Raw genomic sequence first — 14,836 nt, 5'->3', positions numbered from 1 at the left:
TCTGCTAAGTGTGCGTTTAAAGGGGAATAAAAAAGCGCCGGGTTTTGTCTTCTGCTGGTCGGGGTGGAGGTGGGAGGACAGCTTAAATTATCCCGACCCCGCAGATTTACGTTTGCAGCGCTGGAAAAAAATAGAGAGAGCGGCTCAAAGATTTCGGGGAGAAAGGGAAGCGCAGAACCGGGACAATATTTTTTTCCCCGGCTCTTTCTCTCGGCCGTTAGGATGATCTGCGCTTCCCCGGCTCGATATTTTATGTGTTTTATAATCCCAGCCACCGCGGGGAAAGAAAAAAACCCAGAAACAACCAACCATGCAACAAAACCAGAGCATTTGTTTTTTGTAGAAGTTAAATCACTCATTTCTGGTATGGCTGCTCCATCTTTTGGCAGTGCTGATGCTCTTTGCTTAAATTCTTCACTTAACAGCTTTAGAAATATTTTTAAATGCCACAAACGAGTAAATTAACCCAAAATGCTCTTAAGCCACCGCGGTTTGGGGTACATGTAAATACGCCACTAATGCGGCAGTAATATTGTCAACTTTTAACTGCATGAGTTCACTTTTATCTTGGCCTTTGGTTCCTCGGAATTACGAGGCAAAAATTTATTCAGATGTTGTAATTCTTCAGCTACAAATGGCGGCAATAATTTCAAGATGGGTTTTCTTTCAGGTTGGTATGAACTGGGTTTTTTTCTGAGTGAATATTTCTCTGAAGTTCCATCAGAAACCGCTCCCGTTGCTCCAAAATCAGCGTTTTGGGTGAGGGTGGAACAATTCAAACCCACACGCACCAAACAGGGTGGGAAATATTATTTTAAGAGGCAAAGTTTCAGCATCTCGAGACTTCTGTTTCAGCGCCATAAAATGAAATACGAGCGCAAACAGAAATAAATGGGGGAAATGAAGAAAAATCTCGCCCCTGTGCATTCGGCGAGAGGCAGAGCAGAGCAAACTCGAGGCTTACCTAGGAAAGGATTTGAGGTTCTTTCATTTTTTCTTTTCTTTATGAATTCCTAATAAATCTTTCCTCCGCTGGGTATTTATAAATTATCTCTCTCAGACACCCACCCCACGCACTCACACCCGGCCCCGCTCGGTTTTCCTTGGAATGGAAACGTTTTCCTTTCATCGGGAAGCCGAGTACAGTACGGGCGATGATTTAGGATCAGCCATTGATTTCTGGGGCATTGGTGAGTTACCAGCGCATCACGACCATAAAATTCTACTGCACTTGATAAAAATGTTAACTTCCAACAACAACTTCCCGGGGTCGGCGCAGGAAAGGGAATTCCTGCTCTTTTTCCCTTCCCAAACTTCAGGAGAGGAGGGCGCGGCTGTAAATACACGCAGGAGAAGAAACTTCTTTTCTAAAATTACTTTACTCGATTCCAATTTTTTTTTCCCCCTTCCCCCTTGAATATTCCAGCATCCAGCATCCACACGCCAGGCTGCAAAGCTCTATTTACTTCTGTGCACCATTTTCGGGGCTTTTATGTTCCGAGATGAAACCCAAATCTGCTCAATCGACAATAAAAGTGTGGAGAAAAAATAAAATGTTAACTTGTCTTTTAGAGAGGGGGGAAAAGCCTTAATTATACCGCTGCAAGTACTCCAACAGCAATAATTACTTGAAAAGGCTCTTAGACTCGGCTGAAATTATCCCTCCACGAAATAAAGGAAGCGTATTTACTTAAATTATTTCTCTAAGGATGGGTTTAAAGTTGTATTCCGTTGCTATCTTTGTTTTCTTTCTTTCTCTTCCTCTCTCCCTTTCTTCATTCCCTGCCTATCCCCACTGATAATTTTAGTGCCTTTTTTTTTTTCTCTTTTTCTGTTTTTTTTTTTAACCAAGTCAGACAAACCCAAATATCTCAACTTTTTTCCTCTTTTTCGTGCTGTGGAGGTTGAAAATTGTCCCTCAGCCGGAGGCGGGCACGAGTGGAACCCTCCTAAAATTCACCTTTCTCGTGTCCAGCCCCGCTCAGGCGGAGGTGATGGGGAAACAGCAGAAACCTACGCTGGGCAAAGGGGGGGGAAAGATCGAAAACTGAGGTTGGAAAGAGCGAATTGAAGGAAGAAAGGCTGGAAAATAGAGCTGGAATTGCAAGGGGCTTTGGAGGGGCGTCGTGGGGCTCCGGCAGGCTGGGGCAGCGGTTGGGCTGGGAGGGTTCGGAGTCGTTATTAACTGAGAAACGTCTCGGTAATATTTGCTGACTGCGATAAATGAATTTCAAAATCTACCCCCTGTGTGTTTAGGCGGTGGAAAATTGCAGCGCTGGCATCTGAGGGGCAAGTTTGGCTCCGTTGTTACCAAATGCCAATAAAAGAGAAAGCGCCTCTCTCTCTCTCTCTCTCCTCTCTCTCTCCTCTCTCCCCCCCCCCCCCCGCCCTCCCATCCCCCGTTTCCCCCCAGTTTTTTCCTGGGGGAAATAAATAAATAAATAAATAAATAAATAAATAAATAAATAAACGGGAGGTTCTGGAGGCTGGGGGCGAGGTGGGCTGTGAGCACGAAGGTTTTCCTGCTCTGGAGGTGATAAGAGCCTCGATACTTTTCGTTCCCAATCATCCCCGACCACATCTCGAGCAAGTCCTCGGTGCGGGAGGAGGAGGAGGAGGAGGAGGAGGAGGAGGCAGCGAGGGGGCTGCGGGGCGAGCCACAGAAAGTCAATGTTATATATGAAAAACTATAATCATTTTAATTCAATATTGACACCTCCACATCTCGCTGCGAACGCGGACGGGTCCAATCGAAACCTCTGGTTTATAGCGGTGGAGGAGCGGACTCGTAAAATCCTAACGGCTTTTATGTAGTGCGGTATAAACAACAACAACATCCCCGGCTTTATGGCGTTTTATAGTTTGTTAAACAGTTTACAGCCTTTTTTGGGGCTATTACAAATGCAATTCCCTTCATGCGATAGTTAAACCTTTATCAATAATAAGGAAATTGATCATTAAAATGTTAAATATGACTACCTCGTTTGTTTTAAAATATGTTTAGGGTAAGAAGCTGTATGATTTGATAACTTGTATTAAAATACCAATTACATTTATAGGACCTTTTAAAACTGGTAGCAATTAAATCGTGTTCTTTTACAGTTTTCCAAAGCGACCCTGACATTTAAAAAGGCTAAAACTGCCTCGTTAAAATTTTGAAATTAACGACTGCGAGCGCTTCTCTTTAATTTTCCAACACTCCCCAAAAATCAATCTTTTGGGTGGTCTAGGTACGTGATTTGTTGTGAGGCGAGCGATATCTCATTAATGTAGGTAGTTAAACATATTTAATCCGTATATTCACCCCACCTCCTTCTCCCTTCCCCTCTCGCTCCCTCTCCCTCTCTCTCTCTCTCTCTCTCTCTCCCTCCCGCTCCGTCTCCCTCTCTCGCTCCCCCTCGCTTGCTTTTCCTTCTTTATTCTCTCACACTCTTCCTTTCACAATCATGCGGTGCAGAGTCCGTGTGGAGTAAGGAGAAGCCAATAGGATGAGGTTTTGGTAATAGATGCAAATGATCATGAAAAGACACTGCAAAATATGAAACAACTCATTTGCGCTGAAGTAAATCACTGAAAACTGTTTATGAACTGGCATCTCTTCTTGGAAATGTAAAGCGAGAACTCTTTAAGTGGCGATTTTTTTTTTTTTTTTTTTTTTTAGGGGTGGGGGGGGAGGAAAGAATTCAATATCATGCAGGCTTAGAGTTTTGATTATATCCTCCTTTTATATTCAGGGAAATCACAAACTGTCGTTGCTTAGCATCTTAGCGCTTTCTTTTTTTGCTAATAGATTCCCGTGGTCTGGTTTGTTGTGGGGTATTTTTTTTTTTTTTTAATAATTTTTTTTTTAATTTTTTTTTCCGCCTTCCTCCTGCAAACTCTTATTGAAATTAAAATGAGCTCCTATTTTGTCAACTCACTCTTCTCCAAATACAAAACCGGGGACTCCCTGCGCCCCAATTACTATGACTGTGGGTTCGCTCAGGATCTCGGGGGCAGACCCACCGTGGTGTACGGACCCAGCACGGGGGGCACCTTCCAGCACCCGCCCCAAATCCAGGAGTTCTACCACGGAGCATCCTCACTCTCCAGCTCCCCTTACCAACAGAATCCCTGCGCCGTGGCGTGCCATGGGGACCCCGGCAACTTCTACGGCTACGACCCCTTGCAAAGGCAGAGCCTCTTCAGCGCGCAGGAGTCGGACTTGGTGCAGTACACGGACTGCAAGCTCGCTGCCAGCGGCCTCGGAGAGGAGGCGGAGAGCTCGGAGCAGAGCCCTTCTCCGACCCAGCTTTTCCCCTGGATGCGACCGCAAGGTGAGGCGAAATGGAAAGGACGCCGAGGAGGCATTCCTGAGCCCCATAAAGTAGCCCCCACCCCCCCCCCCCACCACTACCCCTTTTTTGCTTTTCTTTCTGCCCCCTCTTTGCTCGCTTTCTTTCTTTCGCTGCCTTTTTCTTCCCCGGTGACTGTATTTTACTGCTTTATGGGGGTAAACTTTTGCACTTGTAAATTGCTTTATAGTTTAATTACCCTGAAGGAGACCTTTTCTTCTGGGGGCTGAGCGAGCCGGGCTTTCTGTGGAAGGAAGCGTCCTTAAAGTTTATGGCACTTTTATAGCCTTAAAAAGCCCCTTCATTTTTGTTTGGCGTTTGATTTGGGATCTCGGCCGTGCTGCCGCCTCTCCCCGGGCTGCAGCCTTTTATTTATTTTAATTTTTGGGGCTTTTTTTTTTTTCCTTGCGCGGTGGTCCCATAGAGCCGGGCTCTGTTGTTGTGCTGGGGTGATAATCAGTGTGCAAGTGCAGCTTCAGCTGGGCTGCTCGGGGTGGGCTGGTGGGGGACCCCCCCCGCCTCCCCTTTTCCCTTCCCTTCCCCTGCCACCATCACCCCTTTCCTTTATAACCATCTTCCCTTTTAGAATATCCTACAGGAGCCTTTCCCTCGCCCTCCTCGCTTCCTGCTCTGGCTCCTGCGAGCCTTTTCCTCGCTCCCCCCGCCCGCGGCTGCGTTTGGGAGCGTGTGGGAGCGGGTGTGAGCTGTGTGTGCCTCTCCCCGAGCCTGGTTTATGTATCTCTCAACCTCCTTCTCTTCTTCCCCCTCTCCCACCCCAACCTTTGCAATCCCCCAGCAGCCGCTGGACGCAGGAGGGGGAGGCAAACCTACAGCCGCTACCAGACGCTGGAACTGGAGAAGGAATTTCTATTTAATCCCTACCTGACCCGCAAACGGAGGATCGAGGTCTCGCATGCCCTGGGATTGACAGAGAGGCAGGTCAAAATCTGGTTCCAGAACAGGAGGATGAAATGGAAAAAGGAGAACAACAAAGACAAGTTTCCCAGCAGCAAATGCGAGCAGGAAGAACTGGAAAAACAGAAAATGGAAAGAGCCCAGGAGGTGGACGAGGAAGGGGAAGCACAGAAGGCGGACAAGAAATAAAAGGATTTTTGAGGACTGAAAGGCAAGCGCTGCTGGGGTGGAAGAGCCCCCGAGCCCCACGTTAATGGCAGTTAATGTAAGGGAGGGGTGGGGGGACAAACAAAAAACAGTGCATAGAAAAGAGAAAGGAAAAAAAAAACCCAACCCTTTTATTGCTGTAAAACAATATAGCTGTAAGCACCACTTTCCTGATTATCCTTTGATACAATGAGCAGAATGCAGAAGTGATCGGGAGCTCTCTCCTGCCTTTTGCCAGTTATTAACTAGTGGTAGTGTAACGCAATAGCTTATGTAAAACATGACTGTGAAATTCTCTCTCTCTCTCTCTCTCTTTCTCTCTGTCTCTCTCTTCTTTCCGGGGGTGGGGGGTGGGTTGGTTAACATAGCTTTCAGCGCTATAGGAGTTACGTGATATTACATTTGTGCACTTTTTTAATTTTTTTTTTTTTTTAATTTTAGTTTATTATTTCCCACCCTTTTTTGTTGTGGTTTATCTGTATGTACTGGAGGTAGCTATTGAGACAAACATCCCAACAACATGAAACTGCCTATTTATGCTATAGTTATCTCTCTCTTTCTCTCTCCTCACTTTCCCTCCTGGTCTTTTCCTTGGTTAGGGTTTTTTCCTTTTTTTTTTTTTTTTCCCAATTTTTCAATGTCTCTTCCAAAAAAAAAAAAAAAAGGAAAAAAGAAAAAAAAATACATGAAAAAAAAAAGCGGTTTTCTCTCCTTTAGTTAGCATGCGCACAGTGAAGCAAGTTGTAAAGTGATCTTTAGGTTAACTGTGAAAAAGAATGTATACTGTATACGTGAATTACTTTATTGGGGGAACTAATGCTATATTTTGTTGTTCTTTCATCACTTTGTTCTATTGTCTAAACCTGGAAGCGGCGGAAGAAAGTTACAATAAAGTTTACAAGCGAGAATTCCGTGACATCATTCTTTTCGCCCTGCTCCGCTTCCTCCAGGACCACTCGGATAGAAAGGAAATAAAAGTCAATTGTGTGCGAGCCGCAGCCGTGGCCGGCAAATCCCTCCGTGGCCGCGGAGCTGCCGCCGGGGCCGGGGCAGGGCTGGGGCCGGGGAGCCGCTGCCTGCGAGCCGCGGCCGAGGGGAGGGGCCGGGGCAGCTGCGATGGCTCCTGCTCTTCTCCTTGTTGTTTCTCACAGCTCCTGGCTGCCGACAGCTTGGGATGCTGGGTGGAAATCCTTGCTGAAGGTAACGTGCCTTGGATTTTGCTTCTTTTTTTTTTTTTTTTTTTTCCCCCCCCCCTTTTTGTTCCTTCTTTTTCCCCCGTCTCTTCCTCCCAGCAGCTCGGGGCGCCCCTGGCTTTGCTGTGGCTGTGAAAATCACATTGTCAGGCGCGCAGCTGAGCTGCTCCTTCCCCTCCCGAGCTGCCCTGCCACGGCCGGGGAGGAGCGCGGGGATGCTCATAACCTTGGGGAAGGAGAATCAGCACAAACCCCACACGCACATCCACCATTGTCTGCTTTTCCTGCCTCCAAGACTTTTCTTTCTCTCTACACCCCCCGCCCTCCCACCCACCCCCCACCCCAGCCGGGGCCGCCACGTCCCCGTAAAAAAAAAAAAAAAAAAAAAAGAAAAATCGAGGCAGATCGCGTTTTGGATGGTTTCTGTGCTTCTCCAGCAGAAAGCAAATCAGCCAGCTGGTCAGGTTTTACTTCTGACTGTAATTGAGCCCCGCAGAAGCGCTGACACGCGAAACAAGGGATCTGAACACTCTTTATTTTTCGCAACAAGAAAAGCAAATGCCAGCTCAATACGCGGCTCAAAGCCTGTGGCACTGGAATAAATTAGATATAGAGCTGAATGGCATTTGGGGCGGGGGGGGGGAGAAGCCTGAAACTATTAGGTATCAATGAGACATTTGTCTTTTTTTTTTTTTTTGGGGGGGGGAATGAGGAGGGGGCGAGGGTCAAGGGGGAGGGGAGGGAATTATGGACAGTCTGGTGAAAAAGTAGCTCGGAGCCGAGGAAATGGTGCGAAGGAGGGAATTTTAGACGGGATCAATAAAGGGATAAATAGAGCTCCCTTCCCTTTCCTCCAGCAGAGAGAGACCGAGAGAGACTCTCTGGTTTATCAGCAACGTGCTGGTACCCCCCTCCCCTTTTTCCTTTTCTTTTTTTAATTTCCCCCCCCCCCTCTTTCTCCCTCGCTCTAAGCTGAAAACTGATTACAGGTTGCTTATCGACTCCAGCACAATTTCACCCCTTCCAGCAGAGATCGTGGAGGGTTTTATATCGCATCAATTATTTATCATATTTTATAAATCCAGCCGCACAGTCCCGTGCCCCCGAGGAGGGGGCGGGCGGCGATTGGCGCCGGCGCAGCCACGTGCCCGCGCGTCACCGGGGCCGGGAGGAAAAAGGCTCCTTTTTGGTGTAAATCTGGACTCTAATTCCGTAATATATCACGGTACCTCGTAAAACCGACACTAAAACGTCCCGACCTACAAATCACCCGGCCAAATTATGAGTTCATTGTATTATGCGAATGCTTTATTTTCTAAATATCAAGCCGCAAGTTCGGTTTTCCCATCCGGAGTCTTTCCCGAGCAAACTTCTTGCGCTTTCGCCTCCAACACCCAGCGAGCGGGGTATGGGGCCGGATCCACGCCTCCCTTCGCCGCCTCCATGCCCGGGCTCTACTCCAGCGGCAGCGCCGGGCCACCCCCAGCCCCCCAGCATGTATTCCTCGGGGTACGGCCTGGAGCCCGGCTCCTTCAACATGCACTGTTCCCCTTTCGAGCAAAACCTCTCCATGATGTGCCCGGGAGATGCCTCCAAGCAGAACTGCAGCAAAACGGACCAGAGGGACTCAGATTTGCAAAGCGACAGCAACTTCCGTATCTACCCCTGGATGAGGAGCACAGGTAAGCCCCGGCCTCGCTGAAGAAAGGAGCTCGGCTTGGGGAGGAGGAGGAGGGGAGGGGGGCTTGGGGGGTGGGGGGAGTGTAAATTATTTGCTGGGCGTGCGCGGGGGGTGGCGGAGGGGGAGGGGGGGAATTGTCCCCAACTCTTTTCATGACGTTTCACTGAAAAACGCGTCTTCAAAAGAGAGAGGGGAAGAGCCACACACCACCACAACCCCCCCCCCCCCCTTCGCTCCACCCCTCTCCCCCCCCCCTTGCCATAAAGCCATCCTTTTAGCTTTAAATATTTATCGGTGCTGCCGGGGCTGTGTCTGTGCCGTGCAGAAGGCAGTTTGTCTCGGAGGGGACAGACGGAGCTGCAGAAATCATGGCCAGCCCCTTCTTCTCCTCCTGTATTTACAGGCTGCGCTACCCCGTGCAGATAGAGAGATGGATTCGGGGGGGAAACTGTTGATGGGAGGTGCTTTGCGGGCTCGGGTTGTTTTCCTTGAGACGGCCAAAGCTTCATCTGGCAGCCCCTCGCGGTGTCCCGAGCGCTGCGATGTCAGAAACAGCAGCACATCATTCCCTGCTCCACGAAAACCCCGCTCCCCAAGCGGTGACAGCCCGGCCGGGATCGGGATGGAGGGAGGGATGGATGGAGGGATGGATGGACAGAGGTGGGGGCACGTCATGTCCCGAAACCCTCGGGGGAGGCACTTTTGGGGTGCTCAGCGTGGCCCTGCTGGGGGCTGGGGGGGCTCCAGGAGCGGCCCCACTCCGGGTCACGCTGCCCCCGCACAGGTCCCAAACCTCCGCGCTGCCTTCAGTGCCCGACGTGCTCCGTCTCAGGGTATTAATGTCAATTAGCAATTAATAAATACCCCTTTTTCCCGCGCCGGAGCGGTCCCGGTGCGGCCCGGCTCCCCCCGGGCTGCCCGGAGCGCACCGGGGCCGGGCTGGGCGCTCCACACCGGGCTCCCCCCGCCCGGAGCTGCCCGTGCCGTGTCCGTGGTCACGCGTGGTGCTGCTCACACCCTTGGGATGCCGAAAAGAGGGAGAAAGGCGATGCTGTCCCGCCTGGGAGCAGGGGGGTGACAGGCGTGAGCTCCTTTTCCAGCCGCCGGATTGCAACTTGAGAGCATCATCCCCGCTCTCCAGCGGCGGAAAAATCCAGGAGAGGGCTTGTTAGGAGAGCTCGGGGGCGAGCGGAGTGCGGCCCAGCCTCCCTGGGAAGCAGAGGAAAAAAGAAAAACAGCGGAGCAGCCAATGCAGAGCGGTTTATGAAGGCAGGAGTTACCCTGGCACTTATTTGGTGGTCAGTTCTTTCCATTACCTGCTCCATAACTCATCCGCTTTTACAGTTGATTTATCAAAGACCAAATATTTCTGGTCGTAAACACTTCATCTCTGCTTTTATCCGACTTTAGATTTAAGAAGCCCCCCCACTCACTCCTCTTTTAGCCGGTGACGCTGCGAGGATCAACACTGGAGAGGCTTTGGAAAGAGAGCAAACCTCAAAAAAACCCCAAAACAACCCCAAAACCTGGATGCTCTGGGATCTGCTGAGCCTAAAACCAGAAAAACTCGACCTGGGGCGTAAAAAGGGGGGTCCCCGCCTTGCCGCCCCCCCTTCCCTTCCCGTTCCTCGTGCCCAGTGCGCGATCCCGCTTGTGGAATTTCATCGGCGAGCAGAGATAGAGTTGTCATCCCCATTCAGCAGCGGTTTATGGCTCTCCCCTCAGCGGATTTTACAACCCGCATTCCACGACCTGCACATTTTTACTTTACAGCTTAGCCCGGGCTATTTTGCCTTTTTTTTTTTTTTTTTTTTTTTTTCCCCCCCTCTCTCTCCTTTTAATGACTGGATCTTTTTCTTCTTAAAAAAAAAAAAAAAAAAAAAAGAGCAAGAAAGAAAGAAAGAAAAAAAAAGAAAGAAAGAAGGCTGGGGTTGGTGTGTGGGGGGGGAAGGGGTGAAGAAGAAGAGGAGTCGGGTGGAATGTGTGGAGGAGAGGCCGAGGGCTGGTGCTCCGGGGAAGAACGTGTTCCACTCCAGATCTACCCAGCGTTTACACGGAACGCGGCCCCGCGATCACAAACACCATGTTGTAGAATAATTCCCCATCAGGCTCCAGGAAATGTCGGGTGGAAGGGAGAATCAGGAGCTGGGCCCTTTCCAAACCCTGCTGAAGGCAGCTGGAGGGTGATGGCGAGCCTGAGGTGAGGGTTGAGGCTCTTCCCGTCTGCACACCCCCAAAAAGAGCAGCCTGGAGGGGGAGAAGCTCCTCTGCAAGGCCCAGAAGTCCCCAAAGTGCCCAAAACATCCCCTGGAATGATTGAGACCATCCCACACCTTCCACGCAGGCATCCCGATGACAGCTTTAGGAGAGGACAAATAGTTGGATTTGTGGAGGTAGCAGATGTCTCTCTCGCTCCGCTCGCCTGTGTTTCCGCACTTATTTCCCCCAAAACATCCCAAATTTCTGGTGTCTGGATGAAAATGAAGGCAGGAACTCGGAGTCTGGCCGGGTCTGGGAGGGCAGGAAACTTTCTGAACTTTGTTGTTGGCTCGGAGGCACCACGAAAAAAAGCACCGAGAGGAAGGGAAATGAGAGCTGGGGTGGTTTGGGGGGCTGAGAACAGCGAGGGTGAGGTGGGGAGAGCCTGGAGCAGAAGGAAAATCCTCAAAATTAAAGGAGAGTTTGGCCCAGGTTGTGCAGGATTTTGCCCCTGGTGGGACTGCAGCGGAGCGGTTCTTGTTGGGCTGCGCCCAGAGGCAAAACCGAGACAAAAAAACCGAATTAAAACCCCAAAACCACCTCCCAGAACCCCTCAGCTGACCCCAATCTGCGTTAATTTCGCAGGAACGGACAGAAAACGCGGCCGCCAGACCTACACCAGGTACCAGACCCTGGAGCTGGAGAAGGAGTTCCACTACAACCGCTACCTGACGAGGAGGAGACGCATCGAGATCGCCCACGCGCTGTGTCTCACCGAGAGACAGATCAAAATCTGGTTCCAGAACCGCCGCATGAAGTGGAAAAAGGAAAATAAAACCGCCTGCCCCGGCTCCAGCGGGCAGGAAAAGCCAGACGCCGAGGACGACGAGGAGGAGTGAAAAGGGGAGAGGTGCAGGATGCAGGAAACGAGAGAAGAAAAGGGGGGAAAACACACACACACATTAAAAATAAAAAAAAAATAATAATTAAAAAAAAAGACTATATATAAAAATAAATGATAAGCGCATAAATAATTAAAACCCTAGGAGTGATACGTTGTGTTTGATGACACTGAGAAAAATACTACCTATATAAAGTCTCTTTTTTTTTTGGGTTTTTTTTTTGGTTTTTCTTTTTGTACAATAGAATATCTACCTATTAAATGTGGCTTTAGAGTCAGGATAGACACATTTCTTTCCTCTGTGAGCCTTCCTCTAGCACCAGTAATTTGTAAAGCTCCGTTTGTACTTCGCTGTGTACTTTTTTGGGGGTATGAAGTAACGTGGTCGTGTTTAGCACCTTTAATTTAGAAAATGTGACCCGAAAGCCTGAATGCAAATTACATTTAGCGCGTGTAGTCCTGTACATAATCCGAATTATTATTCCTCCTTCTCCCTGTAACCTCTGTGGTTCTTTTCTCCTTGCGATGCTCTTTTGTCTGTGGGTATTTTTACCTGGGTTCCCTTCGTTGTTCGAGCCTCTACAGGGAAGAAAAAAAAAAAAAAAAAGAGAAAAAGGGAAAAAAAAAAAAAAGAGAGAAAAAACCAAGAGGAATTAATATTGTGCTACGTCAAATGTTGTATATCAAAGTAGCAGATTATTTAATGGCGGCGCGTTGCTTTTTTATTATTATTATTATTATTTTCCTTCGTCTGTGATTATTATTCTTCGAAATAAAAAGGAGATCTCCAATAATCTACAGCGTGTTGGGTGCCTTCCTCTTCGGCTTATTAAAAACAGCGCAGGTTTTGGAATGGCCTTTTCCCGGGTGAAATAAATGTGATGAAATATCCTTTTTTACCCCGATTTATCACCTAAATTTCTCTCCTTTTCTTTGCGACAGCCAATCCACTCAAAATACTGGTGCTTTTTCAATAGATTTGGCGGATATTCTGAGAAATAATTGATATTCGGGGCTCTGGAAACGCGGGCTGGGCTCTCTTCCCTCTCTCCCTCTGTGATTGCGCTGGGATTATTTCTGGGGAAGATAAAAGCGAGAAAAGAGGGATGTAAAGAACCCAGAATCACCCCAAATAATCTTTCCGCTCCTGGCTTTAATTCTCTTCTTCTCGTAACTAATTTGCACCAACCCGCTCCATTTCGCCATGCCTTTAGCAATTTTATTTATTTATTATTTTCTTTTTAAGGTTCTCCCTCCGCCCTTCAATTACTTTACTGCGGACTGGAACTCTTTCATTAGCACCAAATAATGTTGAGCATCAAAGCGCGCATAAAATAAATTAAAGCAATTAAACGCAGGGAAGAGGGAGAGAGAGAGAAAAAAAAAATCTAAAAAATCAACAATGCAAAACAAAAGGCGAGTAAATTTAAGCACTTGCGCCTCCGCCGCCCTCTCCCCGCCCTGTTTATTTATTTATTTATTTCTTCGTTTATTTATTTATTTCCACTGCGCATAAAGACGCGGATTCCTCCCGCGGAGGCTCCACGGAATTTACTCCACGAATCGCGCAAGATGCAGAGGGAAGGGAATAATAATTAAAAAACAAAAAAAAAGAAAAAGCCAAACAGCAACTCGGGGAGCTCTGGAAGGACTTGGCGGTGGCAGCTCTGCACCTTCCCCCTTCCTCCCCTCCTTTCTTCGCTCCTTTCCCACCTCCCACGACCCCCAGATGATTTCGTGCCCCGATAAAGGCGCGGCGCATCCCCGAGCAGCGCTTTTTCCCCCAAAATAAGGCGCCACGTCAAGGATCTGCGCGCCCCCACATTCGCTGCTGCCGCCGCCTGCCCTAATTATGGAAAGCCCGTTATTAAAGGGATCAGCTCTGCTGGCTTTTGCACGCCGAAATTCCCATTTCAAGGGGAAAATGGAGGGAAAATTCCCTTTTTTCCTTGGTGAACCCCCTTGGTGCAGCCCCTTCTTAAGAGCGCTGCGTGAAGAGCACGGTGAGGGGGGGAAATAAATAAAAATAGAAGCCATTCCAGAAATTTCCCGCCCCTCTCCTGCTCCTGGACTGCAGTGGCTCGGCTGGAGCAGCCCCCCCTCTCCCGGGCCGGACCTCTGCGCTTGGGGGGCAAGCGGGAATTGAGGCGAATTCCAGGGAAAAAAAGGCAAAGAGAGGCAGAGCGAGGCTTTAATCAGGCAGGGGGTGAGCGGTGGGGTGACCCACCTGGCCGGAGCACCCCCAACCCGCCCCGGGCGACAGCGGGGGCAAGGAGGGGACCCGGGCTGGATCCCGGGGGCTCCCGGGGGGGGGTTTTGGCCACCGAGAGCCCCCCAAGGCAGCGACCCCGCCGGCTCCGCTCTGCCCGGAGCATGGGCACCCCCGGCCACGCTTTTATTGCCTTTATTCCCCTCTTCCACACCCCCCCCCGAAACCTCCTGATCGCCCCTTGCAGCCGAAAGGATCCCAATTGCGCCCGAAAAGAGGGAAAGGCGTCCAAAATCCCTGCGAACCCCACTGTTTTACTGTGCCTTTCCCCCATTTAAAAGGCAACCCAAACCTCCAGCTCTTTATTCTGGGGGGGTTTCATTGTTCCGAATATGAGGCGATCTTCAATTTTTTCTCCCCAACGACCCCCCCATATCCAAGCCAGGGGTGGGGTGGGGGGCGGAAAAAAAAAAAAAATCCCCGAACCCCTTTTTCATATTCTTTTATTTTTGGTAAAAAAAAAAAAAAAAAGATGGCGGCTAAGAAAAAGACTGCTGTTAAACCGGTCATGAAGAAATGCAATAAATTCCTTGTTGTTTTATGAAAATTTACAACTTTGTGATAGAACTTTATGAGTGGCTGGGTTCTGGGATTGGCCAGAGCCGGTCATGTGGACTGCTAACCGTGAACATGAACTTTTTATTATTTCCCATGTGGTTATATTGCACCATTCTTCTGTCCGCTGCACCTTGGGTCGGATCAGTGTCCTCTATAGGGCTCTCGCCTCTTTACATTTTTTTACTTTTGTGTATAAGCTCGGCAGGGCTAAAACAGGGCAGAGGGGAGGGGGGGGCCTCCTGAACGCGCACCCACACGCACCCATAGGCACCCACCTCCGCTCCCGCGCGCGTAGCAACAGAGTTATATCCATTTTTAATTTTTTTTTTTAATTATCATAATAATTTTTTCAATTTTTTTTTTTCAATTTTTTTTTCCCCCCCCCCAAAAAAATCCCACTCCCAATTTTGCCCGCCGCTTTGGGATCTCAGTAATAATGGAAGGGCAGAGGAGATTCTGCACGAGGAGTGGAGGCTCTCGTTTTTTCAGAGGGGGAAGTTGCTCCGTTTTCCGGGCAAGTGACAGAAATGCAAGAAGCCCTCACGAGTCAGAGAGGCGATCGACGGCTCTCAGGTTGGG

General features: G+C 49.1%; 2 protein-coding genes across 3 annotated transcripts; both read left to right on the top strand.

The window, feature by feature from the left end:
* The first annotated feature begins 3,436 nt into the window (after window positions 1-3,436).
* On the top strand, window positions 3,437-6,356 carry HOXB8 (homeobox B8). Of its 2 annotated transcripts, none has more exons than XM_039564593.1 (2): window positions 3,437-4,316; window positions 5,131-6,356. In XM_039564593.1, exons 1-2 carry the CDS (start codon window positions 3,896-3,898, stop codon window positions 5,436-5,438), a joined length of 729 nt encoding a protein of 242 aa, XP_039420527.1. In that variant the 5' UTR covers window positions 3,437-3,895; the 3' UTR covers window positions 5,439-6,356. The 2 variants fall into 2 exon arrangements, with proteins under 2 accessions (XP_039420527.1, XP_039420528.1); XM_039564594.1 differs by having other exon boundaries at window positions 3,438-4,316; window positions 5,134-6,356.
* Window positions 6,357-7,398: 1,042 nt separating this feature from the next.
* Window positions 7,399-12,224, top strand: HOXB7 (homeobox B7). The gene is given in 3 exon segments (XM_010390524.3): window positions 7,399-8,131; window positions 8,133-8,331; window positions 11,175-12,224. Coding segments are annotated over 3 exon segments (654 nt in total). The 5' UTR covers window positions 7,399-7,930; the 3' UTR covers window positions 11,429-12,224.
* Window positions 12,225-14,836: the final 2,612 nt, after the last annotated feature.

The sequence above is a fragment of the Corvus cornix genome, chromosome 23 (genome assembly GCF_000738735.6).
Source record: "Corvus cornix cornix isolate S_Up_H32 chromosome 23, ASM73873v5, whole genome shotgun sequence".
NCBI classification, from domain to species: domain Eukaryota; kingdom Metazoa; phylum Chordata; class Aves; order Passeriformes; family Corvidae; genus Corvus; species Corvus cornix.
Note: the sequence above shows the minus strand (reverse complement) of the source record. Positions and strands in the feature narration are given on the sequence as shown.

Coding starts and splice junctions, on each gene's coding strand:
- HOXB8 (XM_039564593.1), top strand. CDS start 3,896: ATGAGCTCCTATTTTGTCAACTCACTCTTCTCCAAATACAAAACCGGG. Junction 4,317..5,130: donor CCCCTGGATGCGACCGCAAG/GTGAGGCGAAAT, acceptor GCAATCCCCCAG/CAGCCGCTGGACGCAGGAGG.